General features: G+C 36.3%; 1 protein-coding gene across 3 annotated transcripts in view; it reads left to right on the forward strand.

Moving 5' to 3' along the window:
- The window catches only part of Dph2 (Diphthamide biosynthesis 2), a 371,254-nt gene that overhangs the window by 92,019 nt on the left and 255,678 nt on the right, over window positions 1-23,557 (forward strand). For all 3 annotated transcript variants that reach the window (XM_089597867.1, XM_089597863.1, XM_089597870.1), the window contains one exon: window positions 4,885-5,218. In XM_089597867.1, coding sequence (XP_089453993.1) covers window positions 4,885-5,218 — 334 coding nt within the window. The remainder of the gene's footprint in view (window positions 1-4,884; window positions 5,219-23,557) is intronic.

Below are 23,557 nucleotides of genomic sequence, written 5' to 3' on the forward strand. Positions count from 1 at the left end.
AGCCATTTGCTCGATACGTTAAATAAATTGTCTTTTACGGTTTCAATTGGGTTATATATTTGTCAGTTCTACATTATATGTATCTGTTGTTTATATAAGTCATTGTAATAATTTATTATTGTTAATAAAGCCTGAAGAGGTCGACACACCAGTTGACGAAACGTTACTTAAACTAATTGTTTTTATTTGCCCCAAAAGATCAACAAATTAAACTCATATATATAATATGGAGGGCGAGAAAGACTCAACTATTTTAATTAAAGGGGTCAAAAGGAGCTGTGAAACGTAGTGAGAGGGTAAAATTAGTTTTGTCCTTACAAATGTAAGTATATATATAAATCTTTCTTTATTACACAGTCATTTTTAGGTCCATGCCTACTATTTGCCCCGCAATGCTTCTTGCCGCCCCGTGCTTCCCTGCACTGCCTTACAAGCCCATCACAAAAAATTACGTCAAATTCTTCTTGTTTCTACATGTATAGAAAAAAAATGAGACAAAAGATGTCCTGCCCCGTGCTGCCCCACAGATATGTATGCCGATAATGAGAGATGTATGTCGTATTCTATTCTTGTTATGTTAGAGAAGTGGAGGGTTTGTGCGCGAAGGTCGTAGGGAGGTGGAGCATATATTATATGTGTATGTATGTGGAGGATATATGTGTGTATGTATCCTAACTGCACTGTGTGATGTTCTATAATGAGTTGTGTCATATCCTTAAATTTCGTTTACTTTTCATTAGACAATCGATTTTATAATTTTTCAACTACGTGTCATTGTATTGTACGTATTTCTTACATAAATCAGTTAGGTACTGAAATCAAAACCTCAGTCGTTTGTTATTTTACAAGTTAGTAAATACGATGTGTCTATTCCTTAATTGCAGCGGTCAGCGGGTGACAGAAAGCATTTGATGAGGACTGATTTCTTATTTTGCTGCTTTAACTAAACATAAAGGTTATTCGCTTGGAACGCAATTCCGAAGTTGCGCCCCCACTGGGCACTTTGAGAACGGTTAGTTGTGATTAGAAAAGGATAGTACTATGAATTGATTTCCATATGCTTGTAAAAAAGCGACATTTAAGGGTTGGCTACCTAGTGAATGGAGCCGGAAGCTCGATTTAATAATAATTACATTTTGAAATGACGACCAATCGTTCTCAAAGTCTCCAGTAGGGGCGCAATTTCGGAATTGCGCTTACAGACCAGACGACGGGGACGAAATAATATAAAAACGTGCATTTTCCGGGCGGTAGCAATGTTTCGATTGATTCTTATGTATTTTTTACCGTAGAATACATATATCGTTACCCGTACTTTGTAAAAGTTGTGCTTCATTTTTTAATTTAACAATTCGTAAAAAAAAAAATTATTTTTTTTACATTTTCCTCTATATCTCCTTTCCTGTGCATTTTTAGCATTATGCATGTATACAGTTTATTGTTCCTTACTTAATTATCTACAAAATGAAATCTGGTGCGATATTCCAAGTGCCATTGTTAACCTGCAAATTGCGTTGTTAGTTGAAAAAGTGCGTTTTTTTAAACATTTAATACCTCAACAATTCAAATACCTAGAAGCTTGAAATTCTTAGAAAATGTTGCTATTAGTAATATAAATAACTGCACTAAATTCCAAAACGAATGCTTTTTAACTTTTAGAGTTATTAACGATCAAAATTTTTTTCGAAGCTTAATTGCATAATGCCCCAAAGTTGCTGTGATCGTCTAATTTTGATCCAACTGGTCTCAAAAATTCAAAAAACTATTCAAATTCAATAGTCCATTTGAATTTTAAAAAAAAGTTGATTAGAACCTATTTTATAGCGATTTGTTTAACACTAGTAGTTTTAAACACACGTATATAACTATATTACTTTTGCAAAAATCAATATTGATGATTCTCGTTTGCATAACTTTGAAGCTGGTATTTTTTTATAAATTAAAAAAAAAAAAAAAAGTTGTCCTAGCATGCACGGGAGCCGAGATAATTTTTTGTTGTTGAAAAATTCGTGTGGACGTATTATACGTCGAACAGCGGTCAGGTTTGGAGGTATTTAAGTTCAATACTTGTACTTTCAATAAAAAAATATATTGCACCTGCAGGGCATCAAATAGTATAAAATAGCAATTGTTGAAGTTGACCGTGCGAGAGCCGAGCGCACCGGCCGACGTGTACTGCAGAGGTGGGGGGAGCGACTGCGGCGGCGGTGGTTCTCCGAGCGCAGCTCGGCGACAATAGAGCAAGTGGTTTCAAATCATTCATTCTCGTTAAAATATTGTTTTCTCAGCTTCCTCTCCACGTACAAAAATCCTTTTGGAATCGATTTGGGGTAGCTTGACGATATGTTATCGATGGTTATTACTATTTGTATGGACGATTAAGGTTTTCGTCTCAAATTTAAAGCTTATGTTTAACATTAATTAAGAAATTTTTTTTAATTATATCTTAAATAATGTAATGATGATAATATTATATGTTACACAATATTTACGTGTTCGAAGGATGTACATGATAAAGTCTATGGACGTAATGAAAGTATTGTTGTTGAAAAAATGTGTATAGCTTACAAAACTCACATGCTATTTAATCCATAAAATTATTATTTTCCACTGTGCGCACACTTATTTATTTCGAAGCAAAACGTTGTATAGCGCTAAACGAGAGGACACGAATTGTGTGACGTGATTCTCATTCGGACCAAGTAAACGCAAAAGCACCTACACGGTTGAGAACCGTTGATGAGAGAGCACGCAGCTCGCCTAATTTCAAAAAGGTTTAAGAATTATTTTCCTAAATTATAGTACACAGACGAGCAAAACATTGCTTTGAAATTTTTACATTACTTTGAATAATAATGTTTAAACCGTATTTAATGGCATTTTTTTAGTGCATTATATTTGCTTTGCATTAATCAACTGATAAAGACGAAAACCTTAATCGTCCATACAAATAGTAATAACCATCGATAAAATATCATCAAGCTACCCCAAATCGATTCCATGAGGATTTTTTTACGTGCAGAGGAAGCTGAGAAAACAATATTTTAACGAAGATGAATGATTTGAAACCACTTGCTGTCTTGTCGCCGAGCTGCGCTCGGAGAGCCACCGTCGCCGCAGTCGCTCCCCCCACCTCTGCAGCACACGTCGGCCGATGCGCTTGGCTCTCGCACGGTCAACTTCAACAATTGTTATTTTATACTATTTGATGCCCTGCAGGTGCAATATATTTTTTTATTGAAAGAACAAGTATTGAACTTAAATCCCTCCGAACCTGACCGCTGTTCGACGTATAATACGTCCACACGAATTTAAAAAAAAAAAAAATTATTTTGGCTCCCGTGCATGCTAGGACAACTTTTTTTTTTTTTTAAATATATAAAAAAATACCAGCTTCAAAGTTGTGCAAACGAGAATCATCAATATTGATTTTTGCAAAAGTAATATAGTTATATACGTGTGTTTAAAACTACTAGTGTTAAACAAATTGCTATAAAATAGGTTCTAATCAACTTTTTTTAAAAATTCAAACGGACTATTGAATTTGAATAGTTTTTTGAATTTTTTAAACCAGTTGGATCAAAATTAGACGATCACAGCAACTTTAGCGCATTATGCAATTAAGCTTCGAAAAAAATTTTGATCGTTAGTAACTCTAAAAGTTAAAAAGCGATCGTTTTGGAATTTAGTGCAGTTATTTATATTAGTAATAGCAACATTTTCTGAGAATTTCAAGCTCCTAGGTATTTTAATTGTTGAGGTATTGAATGTTTAAAAAAACGCACTTTTTCAACTTACAACGCAATTTGCAGGTTAACAATGGCACTTGGAATATCACACCAGATCTCATTTTGTAGATAATTAAGTAAGAAACAAAAAACTATATACATGCATAATGCTAAAAATGCACAGGAAAGGAGAAATAAAGGAAAATGTAAAAAAAAATCATTTTTTTTTCACGAATTGTTAAATTAAAAAATGAAGCACATTTTTTACAAAGTACGGGTAACGATAATTGTATTCTACGGTAAACAATACATAAGAATTAATCGAAACATTGCTACCGCCCGGAAAATACAGGCAAAAATCTCCGCCAACTGGTCTATTAAAGCGAATAGGTCCTAAATACTGAGGTTAGATTTCTTAGGCCCTGTTTGATCCATCGCTTAGCAGAAGTAACGAGTGCCTATTTTCTGTTTTATGTTCTCCGTAATCGCTCATTGATTTTCGGGAAACGGGAAGAATATTTGAGCAAAGTGCGTACTTAATTTCATCATGAAAACTGTCATACATACACAAGTATGCGCACATGCACACACGCGTGCGCGTGCGCGCGCGAACGCAGGCGCGTGCAGACAGACACACGCACGCACGCAAACACATACATATAATTTCCTGGAACATGGCTCTTTAGAGCAAATTTTAGATTTGTGGCTCTTATAATATACTCATTCTCTTTTCTCAGGCAGAATTCCATTTCTATGGATTAATTTATTGCTACAACATACTTCAACGAAAAAAAAACGTCATAACACATCAACATACACGTAGTGGGTATGCATTTACAAACAAGCTTACGTTGATTAAAAAAATTTTACTAACAAAAACGATTGTCTTATTTTTTAATCCAACTGCGTTTTAATTACCATTAACTGACGGGTATTCTACATAAAATGTTGCAAGTAGTCAGTTTGTAAGATCTGATTTGGTAATTAGTTTGCATTTGTGGTAATAAATCGATTATTCAAAAATTGCTGTTGGAAAGTTGTGTAGCAATATTTTAACACACACAGCTTAACAAACAAACGGTACTACAAAATATACTTATGAAACTGTATTTTAAGTCATCAAATTTAGAGAAATTAATATTATCAATTTTTTCAGGTTTTACTTCAGATATCTGATGATTTCCTAAAAGATTCTGTGAAAATTGTATCTAAGTTAAAGGAAAATTCAAACGCTCTAATTTTTACAGTTGGAAATACTGTTCATCAAAACTGTTGCAATGATGTCTTGAGTATGGACCATTTGAAACTTGATGCTTATATACATATTGGAAACGCTTGTTTTAGCTGTAACAATTATTTACCTACTTTCTACATCTTTCCAAAAGAAGATATTTGCATCGATGAGTTTTGCAGAACATTTGTGAATCATTTCGGTAATGAAACCGAGAATATTTTACTTTACTATGATGTGAAATATGCGCATGTTATTGGTGAGTTAAGTGTGCATTCATAATAGAAAATGTGATTTTTGAGTACTTAATATTTCTCATAGATTATTTCACAAAAATTAAATTTAATAATGTATGAAGTAAAATTTCTGAAACTGAAGTCTTAGAACTTTTCCCAACTTTTTGAAGTCCAAACAATCTGAAAACTGTTTTGGCTATCTTAATTTTTATTAACAAATGTTAGTGTTAATAAAAATACATGTCTAAAAAATATTAAAAAGTACTCTTACATCTTACCTTCCACATTACTGTTTATGGTTATAGGCTGACAACCATTTGTTTAAAGACTGATCTATATCATCCTTTATAAAAACTTAATTTTCGTTGATACACCTACTAATAATTTTTTTCTTTCCATACCTTTAGATTTTCCCACGCTGATTCAGAAAGCATTTAAAGCAAAGACCAACGTGCATCTGGAAATAAGTAAATCACTTGCGAGTTCACTCGCAGCTGCTGTACTAAGATCAAACATGACTCATGCTGATGCACGCTTGCCTATGCTGACTAGAAATAAAAAACTACTTTTTTCTTATGTACAAATAATAAAATGAACTTAAGAAACCAATAAATGCGAAAGTTTAGCTGGGAACAGCTACACTAAAAAATAAGATTAAACGCTAGAATAATTGAGGATTAAAACATTTAGACTAATATAAAATAAACTTATAGTTAAGTTGCAAAAACAAACACCTGCATACTAAATTGATTAGACCTACAGCGGGCAACAGCTGTATATGTATGAAGGTATTAACTACGGTAAATTAAGCAAAGCAATATTGTTGACCATTAATCCGATTTTAATCATCCATTTTTGCAGATGCATGATTTTCCGATCTACTCTCTTTAGTGGTTTCCTTATTTCGAAAACTATCTGCAATAGCCTAATTTTACAAACTCATTAATTTTACAACTTTTTTAATGTATAAAGGAAAACGGAAAAGCCAGCTATTGCCCTTTCCCTTCTTCCTAACTTAGCGTCGCGTCGTCGAAAGAGAGTCTGTATTGCTACCTTCAACATAGATAACGAAATTTCTGAATCATTAGGGCACGATGAATTGACTTTCTCTGTGATGACTGACAGTGAAAAATAAGTTGATATATATCTACGAAACCATCCAAATGATTTTTTCAATAATATAATTAATCAAAATTATCCTTTTATCTAATTATAATAACTCGCGATAGGCACAATCATATCATTATTTTCATATCATTATTACCTTTACTACAATACCTACTATTATAACGGTTATTATTAGTATTATTCTAATTATTATTATTGTGATCATCATTATTATTATTATTATTACTGTACCTACTATTATTACTATAAATATCATAGTAACGGCCACTGTTGCCATTATTTAATTATTAGTGCTAATCAATATATAGTCACACACTGTTTCTTTTTCCAAGCATTCAGTTAAAATGTTAAGTGATTTTCACCGTTCTTTTTGCAATAAATTTGATTGAAGAAACGAGCAGTGTATAGCATTAGTAAATATTGATAATGCTTAATCTTAATGTTAATGCTAAGTTACAAGGAAGAATCTGTAACATTTAAGTGCAAAAGAGAAAGGAAGGGCATAACTAACTGAATCACCTCCCCTTTCCTTGAAGCATGTAGAAGGGCTAGCCGGATATGAGAAGTGCCAATTTCCGAGTGGCTAAACTAGAGAAGCTCTAGCCAATTACATGTCGGCTATTGTTTTTTCTCAACACTTCCCCCAGCAAGCTTTTATGTATCATCTTCGAGCCAGCGCATGACCAAGGTCCGCTTCTCCTAGAGAAGGGCCTAAAGATCCCAAAGAAAAAGACAGTTAAGAGTCATTTCTCGAACGGTCGACTAAGTAGTTAGGATCTGCCTCTACTACCTCACACTTCTCCACGAGTGAGTTCTTATTTTTTCTGAAACGGTTGATTTGGTAGTTTAAGTCTGTCTCTGCTAAGATACGGTCCCCCACAAGTGTGATTCAATTTTGGCTTTAGACAGAAGTCCACCTCAAACACCTCATGCTTGTTCTTTGCGTGTACAATCTTAAAATTTAGAACAAAAGTAAGCGTGTTGAAGCATAATTAACTTTCTAGCTTTTTTCTTTCCAATGTGAATAAAACCTCTAGGGCATGCACCATTACTCGTGACGGTAGAGGTAGTCTCTAGATTGCGAAACAGAACACCCTCTATTTTCTACTATAGTGTATACTGCCGTTCCAGGTTGTAGTGATAAATTGTAGGTGCATCGTAAATGTGTGAACAGAATTGTTGAGTGTGCGCCGTTGGTCAGCACAGCAGTCACTCTAAACGGTTAAAAACTTTATCTCTTTCTCAAACGTACTTGTGCCCCTTCGCTGGAGTCGAAGAAGCTGACTACAACATTTAGTTCGAAGGCCTTGCTGCATACTTTTGATGATTTCTTAGCCCCACGTCCTACCTGTTCGCCCTGTGTGCATCCCGGGTTATTCAGTGCAATCTTAGATCCAAATAATGCGTTGCATCGACGTAACAGTGTACTCAGTATAGGAAAGAAAAGAAGTATCTCATTATTTTAACTACACCAACAAATTTATTCTTTTGGTTTCATATCAAAGATTTAACATAGAAAGAGCTACATTGTATCCTAATAATCCAATAGGGTATCTCAAGAAAATGGAATCAAGATTCTTCCAATAACATCACGCTTTAAATTCTAAAAAAAAAATTTCCTTAGAAACTGTTATTAAACTGTTATTGCATCTTACTCACATTAGCACTGATCGCAATTGTATGAAAAAAATTATTTTGAAATAGCTGAATACAAGTGGCATATATAACGTATGAAATTAACGAATAATTGGCTAATCTTAAGTATAAATCTGATTAAAGGTTTTATCTCAATTGAGAATAAAAAACAATTGCCCTATGACCAATGAAAGCAGAAATAATCTTTTTATAAGAATTCTGGACGCTGTATTTTACAACCAAAGAGGCTCAAATTTATAGGGATTACAACTGAACAGTTATTCTTTCGGTAAAATATAATTCACGTCTCAGTGCCACATATTGTTGCTCAATTAATGTTAACATCATGATTGATTTTGTCAGCAAAGTAGGAATAGCTGGTATCAGGTGTCTCTAGAACTGAACATAAGCGTTTCAAATCGCGCGTGCTTGAAAAAATATCGATATCTCGGGTTTCCGTAGTTGCACAAAAAGTTATGACTAACCGACGTAGGATAGCCCGGCTGGATAAAAAAAAATATGGCATTAGTTTGTGAAACAAAGTTTTTTTTATTTATACACCTTACCTATACTTTTCCATTATATTTTCGCTACTGTTTTTAATGAATTATAATGGTTTTCATCGCATCGTTAATTTCATTAAAGCTCATTCGTACACATTGTCCATTTTTGTTAACGAAGATAAAAATTAAATGCAATAATCTGTAGATACATGTCAGTTATTTCTGCCTACCGAAATTCATTTATTTATAATTCTTTCAAAAGGAAGCTTTTCTAGATAAATTAAAAAGTTCATTATTAACGTGTAATAGCTATATTATTGTTGTTATACTAACGAATAATTAAATGACATATTCAAAAAAATCATATTTTATTGGGAAAAACACAAAGAGATATTATATTTTATAGTTTATTAAAAAATACCTGTATTACAATATTTTTAAATGTTTTACTCGCTTAAATACAGGAGATACGCTTATTTCAATAGAGTCTGATGTTAATAAATCTTCTTCTTCTTTACTGTAATCTTTATACTCCGGAGCGATTAGAGACGAAAGATACCTAACTTCTTCTGTTAGCGTAGACGATGCGATTGTTGCAAGTTATGATACAGTATTTTTTAATCGTATTTCATACATTAGTTGGCACTAAACGAGTTTGAGCTTGTGTCCTATCCCTTCTGTATATTTGATGAACTTGGTATGCGCAAAACAAAAAAATCGACTCTTACGATAATTATGATAGTATTACAATAATTATGTTGCTATGACACGTATATCATGCATTTTTTAGTTAATGTAAAAAGGCTTATTTTTAAAAGAGTTATAAATGAATAAATTTTGGTAGGCACTTTTAACCGTAGTTCAAATAAATGCATATAAAAGAATCAAATATCTAAAAGAACCGAGAGAGTTATCGATTCAAAACTGATCGATAAAAGTAGTAGTGTAGATAATCTCTTAGATTTCGAACAAGGAGAATTTACGTCCAAGAGATTTTTCTCTCAAAGTACTTTTAGCTATTTTTTTATTTTTCAATTGACTGATTGTTGTACGTTTTCGCGACATAAATTTACTGAACAAAAAAACAAGTTATAGAATGATTACAATATAATCAGATACTTACTAATTTTTCAATCTATAAGAGTGCGTAAAGACTTAATTAAGCTAGTCACATCAATCACAGCATTTAATAGAATATATGAGAGGGTGTATGTAGTAATAGAAACTTGCATCCCCGTTTATAGAGTACTTCCGTGCTCACTTTAACTGTAGGTGCGCTTTTTGTGATCTGTAATGCTAACAGTAAGATACAATATTATTTTTATAAAAATAATTTCTTTTAGAGTTGTTGAAAAATTGGTTCCTTGGCATTATTTGCATAATAAAAAGCCTTCATTTCATCACGACATTAAATAAAAGTTGATTTCTAGTCATATTTATGCGTTACTGACACCGCTGTTAAACTGCCGTTTTAAAACAAGTTAATGGGCACTATCTAACCGTTACGAGTAATGCTGAGAGTAAGATGCAATACTAGTTTTCATTGGAATGTTTTTTCTCAACCAAATGCATAATATTATTGGAAAAACCCTTGTCTTATTTTTTCAGATGCCATATTGGATTTTTCTAATAAATCTTAGCTAGTTGTTCTCTTAATCTGTGGTTAGCAACCTAAAGAATATGTTGTTTGCTATAATTTTTTTTTTTGACTAATAATAAACGTACTTCATATAAATCCTAAAGATAAAATTAAACAATAGAGTGAAGTTAAAAAGAAAGAATACGTGGAAAGAAAAATTGATTTTACAAAGCTAAAAGTAAAAATCTTAAAACTAAGTGATGTGTATTTGACGTAGAAGGTGGCTAGTTGAATGGTAGGGTTCAATTATTGGGTTCATTTTCTGCTACTTTTGATCTTTTCTCGTAGATCAATAGTTTTGGCAAGGATTGACTTCGTTTCTGTAGTTTGTGTACAGCGTTGTCTTCTACATGTAATCACATGTCTGTGGTAAGTCATTAACTAAACTTGTTGTTGACATAATGGGTAAGTCAATTTTCGGTTCATTTTGTATTTTGTACTCCTTTTAATTGGTTCAGCGTATTTCGTGCGATATTCGAGTTCATCGTTCTGCAATGCTAGAATAGCGCTTAAAGGATCCATGTATTTTAAACATCCTTGGTATAATCTTCCCCGCCGATCTCTAACGGCATAACAATATTCTAGGGTGCCAAATTGAGAGAAATGATTTAAAAAATCTCTTTCCCTTTTCGTTTCTTCTATATCCCATGGCAGAAGACACATAAGTCTTTTTAGATCAATGTTTGGTGTATCATGGTCGTTTCTTGATGGTGTTGGTGAAGAGATCTTTTCTGCTTGACAAATAGTGGATTTCATCTTAAAAGGAGAAAGTGTTCCAACTTCTTCTCCTGTATTTAGTGTTTCATCAGTTACTTTAGTAAATGAATCACTATTATATTTGGTGGTTACAGTTCGATGTTCATAACTATGTAAATCCGTAAGTATGTGCATTTCCTTGATGTTTCCTTTATTTTCTAATTGTTCGATAACTTCATGTAAAGGTTGGTTTATGTTGACTCTAGTCTTTATTGTTATTTCATATTCGGTGTTTATTGTTCTACCTAGAAGAAAAATAGTTTTAAATGACTATTGATTTATAAGTCTATTTCCAGTTTTTGGGGTGGATGGCGTGGGAGTATCAAACTCCGTGTCTTCATTATAGGTCTAGCTTTCAATGATTTAGGTATTTTTTGTTTTTCTTCAATTTGAATATACAGTTCAGTTGGTTTGTGTTCATTTGGTTCTTGTTTTATGGTTACTCGGGGTTCTGCATTCAGTGGGTTGATGGTACGTTTAATAAATTTTTTGAGACACTACGTTTCATAATCTTCTCAAAACAGCTTCTTGCTTTGCTGATGAGTATTGCTATTATAACCATAATAATAATAGCTTCAATGACATTTCGTATTAAAGAAAAAAAAGAAGTTTGCTTTTCCTCCAACTTTCGGGCCCGTATTTTCTGCATTTGATTTATTATATTTTGTACATTTAATTCTTCATCTGTTCATGCTTGTTCATTGAAGTTTAATTCTCGAATCAATTTTATAGCGTCATGGAAGTCATCAGTGTCTTTTAAGGATTCATGTAGTACTGTTAAGTTTAAGTTCACTTCTACCTGATAGGTATATTGTATTTGACTGATAATCTTATGTTCACTGGTTAAGGTTAATCTGTAAGTTTTTTCCGTACATCCATCATTCATTCGTAAAAGACCTATACCTTTTACTCTTTCTTGTTGATCTATTTTATTAGGACAGATAATGTTCAATTGTTCTTCATTGGGTGTTGAGAATAACCATGAACTAGCAGCTGGTAAATAAATCCATTGTCTTTCGGTTTTTGGCGTAAACATAATTTCACAGTATTTAAATACTTCTGGTCCAGGTCGTAATAACATAAGAATTTCACATTCGTTCATAGAATAGGGTTCCTTCAGCGGATCCATTGCCGAGCATATATAACCATGTACCGTCTTATCACATTGGTTAAATGTAACTTCGTTCAGTCGTAAATACGAATTATGGTCTGCTGCTACTGCTAAGTAAGGGTATGACAGTTTTATGTAGGCAGATCCATTTTGTCCAGATTGGGGTATCATGACTGGATGTAGTCTATAAAGTTTGTAAGGGGTTCGATCTACGAGTGGCAAATGTAATATTACCATGGTTCTATTTTCTTGATGTACAACATCTAATTTGCTTAGGGTACTTATTTCATCAGCAAAAAGATTTTCTATTGGTGCTACAAATTCTAGATTTCCCGCAAGGTTCTTTACATCCCGGGCTACTGTTCTAAATATATTTGGAGAAAATAGCTTTGGATGTGCTTGACCTCTTTGTAAATCATGCAAGATGTCAATCAGATCTTCATGGGAACGAATAATGTGATGTAGGGTAGCCTCAAATCTTCTAAGGTATGCTGACAAATGAATTAGATATCTGTCAAGAGTAAAATCCTGTCCTGAAGTCAATATATCAGCAACTTGTTTTAAAATATGCTCATGGCGTTTCGTGGTATTGTATAGTTCTTTGAATGCAGTTGCAAAAATTACGGCTATTTTGCTCATACAATTTAATATATTCTTTTTGATTGGTATCCAAATCGTTGATGTTGGAGTTTATAACGTTAATATCATCTTCTGTGACTAAGCCGTAAAGTCCTTTAGCAATGCTCCCAATAATTCCAAAAGGTGTCAGTCTTTTTTCTCGTATGCTGGGGGGTGAAATAATGTTATCTCCCACATAGATTCCCACAGTATCTATTATGTTCAATGGTGTTGCTTTGAGGTTTGTCAATCGCTTTATTTTTAAATTCAAGAGGACCATTTTCATATAGCGAGTGCAATTAGAATAACCTAACTGTACAGTACAATATCGAAAAGTTTCGTTTAATCCTTGAGTAGGTGTTTGTTCCAATATGAATTTATTAACATCCAGCCATATCACAATCTTCCAATGGGCTTTTTTCATTTGTGTTATACTTATTCGTTCGTAGTATATTCCAGGGTTTGTTTCAAGTGGTTCTATACTATAGTTGCCATGATTAGCATAGTTTAAATCTGCGCAACCTTCAAACGCTATTGTCATTAAGATGGCCAATATAATCTGCATCGGTGTGTGTGTGTGTTTTTTTTTTCTCTGGAAGACAAGTAGAATATGTTTCTTACAAGATATTATTATCAGAGAACTAGTTTTAATTTATCTGTATGTTTGCGTATGGTTTCACCATTGGTTTTTTCAAGTAACACATTATTTCTCTCTAAAACTGTTCTAACCTTTAGAGGTTTATTATAAAAGCGATCAAATTCATGGGATTTTACTTCTTTCTTCACCTAAACGAAATCTCTTAGTTTAACATTTAGAGGCTTTAATTTTTTATCATATCTTGTTTTTGCTCGTACTTTCATCTTTATTTGTTGATTTTCTGCCGCAATTTGCATTTCTTGAAGTCGCCTTATAAGATCTTGTAAATATTATGGGTATGATCGTAATCTTTTATCTTTAGGTATTTTCAAGGGCAACCTTGCTACTCTCCCAAATACTAGTTCATAAAGCGTAAAATTTGTAGCTGCATGTACACTCGTGTTATACGTGAAAGCTGCAAATTTTGCTAAGTTATCCCAGTCATCATATGCTTCAGAGTAAGTTCGTATAAAGTCAGATAGGGCAGCATGACTTCGCTCTTGTAATCCGTTTGTTTGAGGGTGGTATGCCGATGTAGTTAGATGATTGGTTTTGAGGGTTCTCATGAGTTGTTTCAATAAATTAGACATGAATGTAGCAGGTTATAAATGTAGACAGATGTTGTACGAGTGCATCGGCAAGAGTGCTTGATCTTAGGTCTGGTACAGGGACTGATATGATATATTTCGTCAAATTACACTGTATGGTCACCAAATAGCAATTACCGTTTTGTGTTATTCTTAATTTACCAACTGTATCGATGGAAACCTAATCAAAAGCTTCAATAGGTGTATCTGTAAGTACCAAGGGTTCTCTTGTTTTTAGTCGTTCAATTTTTTTCTCTTGACACTTGCTGCATTTACATACATAATCGAGAATATCATTTCTCATTCAGGGCCAATAAAACCGTTTTCTTATTTTCCGGTAAATTTGGTTTATTCCCTTATGTCCTCCAACAGGGCTATCATGTAATGTTTGTATTATTTCATTACGTTCTTGGATTTTCGGAAAATCAACCTTACCGTAACAGACAGTAATTTGTATGGGTGTTTTACCCAAAATTGTTAATAACATTTCTGTTATCAATCCAGGTTCTAATTTGTCTGTAAGATTTTCCCTTCTTAAAATTTGGAAGGTTTTAAAATTTCGTCTCAACAAAATTTTTTTAAGCGATTTAAAAGCTTTTGTAAGACTTTCTGAAGATACTAAGCCGGTTGACGTTTCATTAATAACGATTCACAGTTTATTATGTCCTCCATAAGGTGTTATAAAAATTTGGCCAACTCTTGGTTTCTTCGATTTCAAATAGCTAAAGTTTTAGTTAAAACTTCTTCGTCTTACTTGCTATGGGGCTGGTACTTGCTGACTTCATGTGTTTAGGCTTCATGGCTCGCTTCGGTTGTCACTTGACTCTTCCCAGAGCCACGAAGTACACAGTCAGCTTTGTTAGGTGACGACTCTCGTTGAGTATGACTCTGTAAAGAGTCTTAAAATTTTATCATTGGGAATGAAATATAACAGGGTAAAATAGAAAAAAAAAAAAATTTATTAATTTACGCAAGTCGTCACCTAACACTCATTTAACCGATAATTTTACCATTTTCGTACATAATTTCCAAGTAGCCACTGTCTAGTGGTTTTTTTTTTTTTGACTTACTTAAAAAAAAAGAAACAAAATTGAAAATATCTGGTGTGGTGTAAGAACGAAGAGACTAGCATGGAACAGAGAGTGCAGTGCGGTCGCGAGGAGATGTGGAAGGATTTAATGAGACATTTGCTTTCGTTTCTTATTTTCTTAAGATCAGCAATCCGAAATCGTTTATTTACTCTGTAGTGTAGAACGCTCCCATAAAAATGTAATTTCAAAGAACAGATTTCATAAATGTTTGGACCTAGAAAATCTCAGTTAACCTAAAAGATTTTGTGTACTAAGTTATTGATAAAATGACTGTACACATTTTACCATACATTTACATACGTCATAACCACCATAAATCTCTCTTTCATTTTCTTATAACTATTTACTGAAAAATAATTACATGAAAAAGTTATAATACACTACTCATAATTAACTAATTATTACTCTAGCAAGATTAAACAAAACTTAATAGAATGAGATAGTATACTTTTATAGTAATCACTTAAATAACAATAAATATGTATGTGATTATATATATGCAGAGAATTATATGTATTAGGGAGGAGATAGTTATGCGGACAAGCGTTATGTGGACATCCGCACAATAATGCTGTTATTAACATATGCTATCTTTAAAAAATGATGGGTTCCGTAACGAAGCCTGTTTATTCATCGTGTGATTGGCTAAGACTAATTAAGTGCAGATGGATTTGAAAATGAGATTTTGAAAAATCAGTGAAAAGTCATTTAAATTTGTAAGTTGATGATATTACAATATTACGTGTTACGACAAAGATATCATTATTGTACTTTTCTTCAAAAATACAGAAAATAAATTTTTAATTAAATTTGGGGCTCCCCCTTAATTATTTGTTATTCTGTGCTGTTTATTAGGTAATAACAAATGTATTTACATTGAAAACATATTTGTACAATACAAGACAGTTCCTGCATACTTTTGATTCTATTCTTTACCCACTTTCAAAGATTTACTTATTTTTAAAAATATCTGTTCCCCTTGATCAAATTTTGATGAGAATCAGTAAGCAGTCTTCAAGTAATTTTACTGCTTATAGCTTAATACACATGATTTTTTATTCTTTAAAGAAGAAGACTACTTTTTATTATATTTCATCATATTTTTTTGGATATAAACGCTTACAAAACTTTCTTATGATTATGTATACATCTTACCGCACAGTGAATATTAATCAAATCATTTGACTGGTTCTGTTGGTTGACTCATAACAATAAGCCTCCCTCACATAGCAATAGTTTCGTGGTTTGTATTATTCTAATATTAAGGGGTATTTAAATTTATGTATGTATAAGTACCATGTCATTCAAACACAAATTAAAAGTTTAACATTCTTACGTAGCTTATCACCATGTTGAGATCAGACTTGTTTAGGGTATGGTATTCACCATTTTTTTTCAGTATCATTCTTGGGTCTGCTAGAATTCGACGCCTGAGCTTTATTTGTTTTTTTAATTAAATAAAAAGTTTTTATTTAAATAATGTGGGTTAAACTAGTTCCTATATTTTTTACTAAAACAATTAAACAGAATTTATTATTTAAATCACAATTAATTTCGATCACTCTAACAAGGTTCAGTATTAAATATATTACTAACAAATAACTTACATCTATCACTTATTGTTGTTACTACTGCTTTGGTTCTCCTTAATTCTTCGTACAGTATTTTTTCAGTGCTCTCTTAAACTACACTTATGAATTCGTGACTGGAAAGAGGTTGCGGTTTTAGTTTTCAATGCTATTACTGGAACAAGTTTGAATAGGCCTCCTTCGCTATACTTCGCTCTTCAGCATAGTCCGAGACTATCAACGTCCGTAAAATACACCTGAGTTTCCTCGGCCAACACGTTTTGCTTTACATTGTAACACGTTAGCCGGGGATTGCAACTAACGTGTGTGTATACTTAAAACTTTACCGTTCATACTTTGATTTATGGTATGCCATGCAACTTTTCTGTTAAAGTGGATTGGGAAAGGACTGGGTACAACCAGTATTGTGCAGCATCGTTTGCACCAACAGGTAGTGCTATACAGCAATCGCAATTGAATAGCCTTTTCCTTTATTTAGGAGCACTTACTAATCGAACACTGAGGCACCACTCTGTCACAGCTGCACTCAGCGCTGCTCAAGACGAGACACGTCTACAAGACACACTTGACTATTAACTGCTTATTTATTAATGTTTATATCGGTCATTGAGATTACACTTACGGTACGACACACTATAACGGCGACGATTCCTGTGTTGTGGCTTGCTGTTGCCACTAATTAGTGTATCGTGGTGTCATTCACCTGGTAACTAGCGATAGGGGACTCGGGCTGACTCCATATGGCATATGGAAAGGGTAATTAGGAACGACTACTTTCATGCACGCAATACACAACACCAACACTATATACGTTTACCTACCAGGCCACTGCTTCAGTGGAGTACTTGGTGATGCTCCTGGCGTTCTACGAGCGTCGAGGGCACCGAGGAACCTGGGTAACCGTGTGAGGGCTGGCTCGTGTATGTGTGTGTGTGTGTGTGTGTGTGTGTGTGTGGCACTGAGGTATCGGCTTCGCATTGTTACGGCAATTCGGCAGGCGAGAGTCTGCTAATGCCGTGCCGTGCTGCTCCGGTGCTAGCTTCGCAACGAGCTTAAGCGTCTGTCCTTGTCTCGCCGCGCAAGCGCACCGTATTCTATGCGGCCCAGCACGCACTATCAGCCAACAGAGCACCACGCATTGGCTACCCTCACTACATTCCTGCTCCCAGAACACCAACACACCGATAGCTGCCATTCACAGATTCATTTCTTTAGTAATGCACACACACATCTCCAAGGTACGGGTATAGGGCGAACAGAAAGAGAGTCAGACCAAGCTCTATAGTTACTCTTAATGCTACGGCATACGGGCCTGATACTGGAATTTCGTACGCTACAGCAAGCCACATGCAGGAGAAAAAGAGCTACCTATGAGACTATCACCATTTATTGTCGGTGACAAGGATTCCGTGACGTGTTTGGATGTATATCCAATTTGCCACGTCACAAATTTCTTCTCACAAACCCTACATCCACCTTAAGCAGTTCAAGTTAATCTGCAGGTGTAGAACCTAATGCTGGAAACTATAAAAACTTGACAAAAGTGTACGCTGGTGTCAGTGTGTAAAGCGTAGTTGTTTGAGTAGTGTTATGTATCGTCTTCTTCTTCCAGATCTTCGCAGGATATTACTGTTTGGCACTATGTAGCCTTGTTCTGTGTAACTGTAAAATATGTCACGCTGTTGTAGTGTTGTTTGAAATGTGTGTTATTACAACCAATATCCCTACCGGCTCGTGGTGTGCACCAAACAATTACAGAAAGTAATTACATTTAATAATAAAAATTACAGGTTATCTATAGCTTGGAGATTTCCAAATTTTTGTATTCAAAGATTTTTCTGACCTGTATAAAGTACAAATGTTGTGTTGATTTGTGTCGCATTACAACAATACAACAACAACAAAACTGTTTACTATGATTATTAGAACATCAAATTGTAATATTTATGGTAATGAAAGTTATTAAAGAAACAACAACAAAAATTTACTCGCGTAGTCAAAGTAAAGAGCTGTATTCGAAAAATTTATTCCCTAAATCTTATTGTGACAACCGTTTTACCTTTACCTCGAGCCCCAGCTTAGTGGTGTATAACATTGTTCTTTCTTACCATGCCACACAGCCTCCCCGTGCCCAAACTCAGCCAATACCTTGGCTGTTAAACGTCAGCAAACGGTTACACTTTACCAGACCGTAGCCAGAGCTCGGTGCTATGCAGCTGGCAGCCATTGTTAAATAGTAGAACTGTGTTTGTATTGACTGTATGTAAGTGAAAGAATTCGACCAGTAACTACCATCAGTTTCAGTAAAAAAAAAACGTATAATTTATTGTAATTAGCCACTCTAGTTTTAGCTATAAAGGTTTCAATTCAATTTTATTAAGCACGTAGCATATATGAGGTAAATAATAAACTAAAAAAACAAAATTATTGGGGGCGGTAGGGGTATCGCTTGCCTGCTTGGCTAGAAGCTCCCGCTGGTCTTCGCGCCAAGATTTCTGGCATTTCGAGCAATGCACCAGAGTAACGTTCTTGGTACCGCACCGATGGCAGAACTTCCACATCCTGGCCCAGTGACAGTGCGCATACTTATGTCCCGACCCACCGCATCCTCAGCATTCAGAGTCATAGGCTGGTTCTGGTGTTGATGGCCGCTCTTCCATCGGGACTGGAGAGGGATTTTGGGTGCTTCCAACTAGTGGGAGTAGAATGTTGTCGGGCCACGTCACGGTCATCGACATAAGTGCTGGGAAAGGGATTTGAGCGTCTTGACCATGGACGGTTAGCGCTTCACCACCCATGCCCCGTTGAGCAGGCCCTGCGTGGACCATCTCCTCCACCCCTGGATCGCCCACCTCGCCCTCGCCCTCGTCCCTGCCTTGATGTTCAGGCGATGGTCTGGTTGCCTCCTCCATCACCAGATCCCGTACTGACCCTGGCTGCTCCCTGATGGTGCTGAGGGAAAGCAGGAACGTCGGATTAGGATGGCTTGGTTGCACTATCCACTCCCCGGGATCGCAGTCGTCTTCCTCAGTCGCTTGTACCAAAGACGTAGGGTTATTGGGTTATCGGTCGTTGCTGTCTTTGCTGCCTTTCCCACCTTAGACGCTGCCTGTCCCTCACCTCGTCCAGATCTAGGAGCGGGGTCACTTCCCAGGGTGTGTGCATTCTTTCCATCTGCTTTCCGAAGAGGTCGCAATTCCACGTACTTCGTGAAAAGATCTTGAAAAACTAAGACGCATCGGTTTCTGATTTTAGATGGTGGTTTTGGCCCGAGTACGTCAGCGGCCACCACCATCCAGGGCTGCTCGATGTTCCTTTCCTTTATCAGGCCTGCTGGAGCCTGCTGCAAAACCTTATTCTTCTGGCATTCCTGACATGCCCTAACATATTTTACGACATCATGTTAACATCCCGGCCAAAAGTGGTACATAATTAATCGCGAATAGGTCTTGTCGACTCCCAGATGTGCAGCCTAAAGCTCTGCATAAGCTTCCTGTAGTGCTGCACATCTTACTTCTTTTGGAAGGACAATTTTCCATGCATCGAGATCTGGCATCACGTCTATTAAGGTATTCGGTTTGTGGTACCATAATTTGCCTTCAGAAATCTTCCAGTTACGGAATTTGTGAGGAGTCCGTATTACTGACTTTAGATGCCTCTTGTTCCAAGAATCTTCCGTAGGGGTAGCTGAGACAACCTTTCCCAATGCCGCTACTTGGCCTTCGTATGCTTGCGACAAAGCGTCTGAAACTTGATGCAACTTTCCCTTCCTATGAACGAATTTCACATCATATGCCTGCAACGCGGTATTTTATCAGGCTAGCCTACCTACTGGATCCTTGAGTTTGTTTAACCATAAAAGGCTACTATGGTCAGTCATCACTGTTAAACTTTCTCCCTGTAAATATCCTCTGAGGCGGTCTACCGACCAAAGTACTGCTAGGCATTCTTTTTCCGTTACCATATAACTTAGCTCGGCTTTACTTAGGGTCCTGCTTACTTAGCAAATAGGATGTTCTTCTCCGTCAAACTCCTGAGTAAGTACACCTGCGACTGCATAATCACTAGCATCAGTTTGTAATACGAACGGTTTTGAAAAATTAAGCCTTGCAAGTACCAGAGCTTCAGTTAAAGCCTGTTTTAACTTCTCGAACGCCTTTTCCTGATCGAGGGTCCATTCCTATCTGACATCCTTAGACATAAGTTTCGTTAGGGGTGTTTTAAGTTCAGCTAGTCTGTTGATGAAGCGCGCATACCAGTCCACCATACCAATAATCCGCTTGAGTTGCTTTAAGTTTACCGGGGCTGAGTATTCAACGATTGGTTTGAGCTTATCTGTGTCAACCCGTAATCCATACTTATCGACTTTATATCCCAGGAACTTTACCTCGGCACATCAAAACTCCGATTTTCCACGATTTATAACTAGGTTGGCTTCGTTAAGAGCATTCAGAACAATTTTAAGCCATTTCTTATGCTCATGGAAGTTTTTCGTCACGATTATGATATCGTCCATGTTTGCATAGACATAGGGCTCCCATTCTGGTTCTATTATTTTGTCCATGATTGCATAAAAGGTGGCCGGTGCATTCGTAAGGCCATAAGGCATCCGTATATACTGATAGAGACCTTGACTTGGCACCGCAAAGGCTGTCAGCTCCTTGCTGTCATCGTCCAACAGTATCTGGTGATAGGCTTTGCTAAGGTCGATCTTTGAAATCACTTTCGCCTTGCGAAGCTTGTCGAGGATATTATCTATCAGGCGCATCGGGTATGCATTCTTCTTGGTGACCTCATTTAACTTCCTGTAGTCGATGCAAAATCGAAATTTTCCGTTAGCTTTCGGGGCCAGTAACGGACAGCTGCACCAAGTGCTTTCTGACTCCTCGATGATATTTTCCTGTTTAAGTCTCTCAATCTCATCATATGCTACCTGCAACACCTTAGGTGCATAACTACGTGGTCTTTGTTTGATTGGTGCTTGATCTTGTACGTCTATTCGATGTTTGGCTACGGTCGTGACGCCTAGCTTTGCGGGACGTGGTAGTATGTGCTCATTCAAGAGTTGGGCCAATTTGTCGAATTCCTTAGGAACAGGGAATGTAGTCCTTCAACCGCTGCTGCGGCTGAGAGACAAGTGGTGTCTCCCACTATTCGATAGAATTTTTCCCATGTCAATTGATCTTGACTCCAGGAGTCCGTGCCGTAATCAATTTGAAATTTGAATTGACGTAAAAAATCTATACCCAGGATTGCTTCATATTTCAAGCCATCCGCCAATCCAAACTCGATTGAGTACTTTATACACCCTATTTCTAGGTTAACTTTAATGGTGCCTTGTAGAGAAATGGGCATACCGTTTGCTACTGTGACCGTAGACTGGCATGGATTAAATTTCTCCAATCTTCTCGAAAAATTAATTCCTAAATAACAATGCGCCGCCCCACTATCGATCAACGTGGATACCCTTGTCCCGTTAATACTGAAGTTGAAGAAGTGCCTTGGTTCGCTGTTCAATAATAAAATTTCTAGTAGTCCGTCAGCATCTGTAAGTTCCCACGGACTTATTTTGTTGCCAACTAACCTACCCTTTTCGTTTGGTGCTGTGCTGTTATTTTCTGATAACTGCCGCCCCGAATGCCTGCTTCACAATATGGAGAATATTCCGTCACCACATATTCCTAAGCCTATCGTATGCATCCTTTTTACCGTTGCGCCGACACATTTCTCTAAATTAAAAATACCTGCAAAAATTTTATCAATTCGCTCCTTCCTAACGGAGACTGCATCCTGTGCTCTCCTTAGGAACCTTTTTTCCATCGAGTTGTCCAACGTGCACCCCCAAAGTATGTGTAGAAGGATCCACCATAAGTTTCCTATGACCGGCATGCACTTAACGCATACTATAAAAAACTTATTAACTAGCACCGACTCCTAACGCGTCCCCTCCAGAAATTTATTCGGCCTCGGAGCATCACAATTCCTACATTTTACACGCTTGTTATCGATCTTCCCACACTTTTAGCAGTATATGGCTTCAAGGCAATCTCTGCGCCAATGTCCCGTTTGCTTGCAGATGAAGCACGCGCTCGTTTTTTCGCCCTTTTGACCCTCCCTACTGAAGGTGTTTTCTTTGAGACTCCGTTCTGCCGCTGGGTTTACCTGTGCATTAACTTGGTTCGACTGATCGTTTTTACTACCCATGGCAGATGATCCCACACTTTTTATTGCACTTAGTGCGCTACTTGTATCCACTAACGATTCCACTACTGCTACTTTTCGGTTGGATCCTTGTCGGTGAGGTTAGTAGGCGGCAAAGGGGAAGAGAGATTCTTTGGGTCCAGGAGGGGGTCGATAGTCCTTGTCCTGACTCCTAATTAACTCCACCTCCCTTCCCAACACAAGGAAATCTGTGAAGTTCCGTATGTGAGCCTTATTTATTCGACCTCGGTAACTCGGGTGCAGGTTTCTATATGCCCGGTTGACTTGTTGCTCCATGCTGAACGAAGGTTTTACTTGGTCCATGAGATTTCTGATTTTCGACTGGTAGGCCGCCACGTCCTCATTTGGTTCTTGCGTGCGCCTATCAATTTCTCTTAACAGTTGTTCCTGCAACTCTATAATTCCGAATTGTAATCGGAAGGCATTTGCCATATCCCAGATCGATCTCCGCAGAAATTTTTCCCTACGGAACCAGTGGTTTGCTTCAACGTCTAATACCGCTGGCAAGGGTCTCACGAGATCTTCTATTGTCAATCCATACGTCAAAATGCACTCGCACAGTTTTGTTATGAATCCTTCCGGATCTTCCCTACTTGTGTTTCGAAACTCTATCCCCCATTTGTGAAATATATCCACAGTCTGCAGCTCTCGCTGAAAATCTGTATTACCTCGTTGCCTGTTCACTTGTAGTATATTGTCTATTTGATGCAAATCTGGCTGCCTGTACACCTGTTGATTTTTTTCATAATCTGAAGAGTTTCTCCTTAAGGTGTCATAAGTATGTACGGAAGGTGGTTGAGGTATCCCTTCCGAGGAGTAGTTTTCTACACCTTGTCCTCATTCATC

Source organism: Copidosoma floridanum, unplaced genomic scaffold, assembly GCF_036245765.1.
Source record: "Copidosoma floridanum isolate Cflo_tuat_1 unplaced genomic scaffold, Cflo_Japanese_pri ptg000004l, whole genome shotgun sequence".
Classification (NCBI taxonomy): domain Eukaryota; kingdom Metazoa; phylum Arthropoda; class Insecta; order Hymenoptera; family Encyrtidae; genus Copidosoma; species Copidosoma floridanum.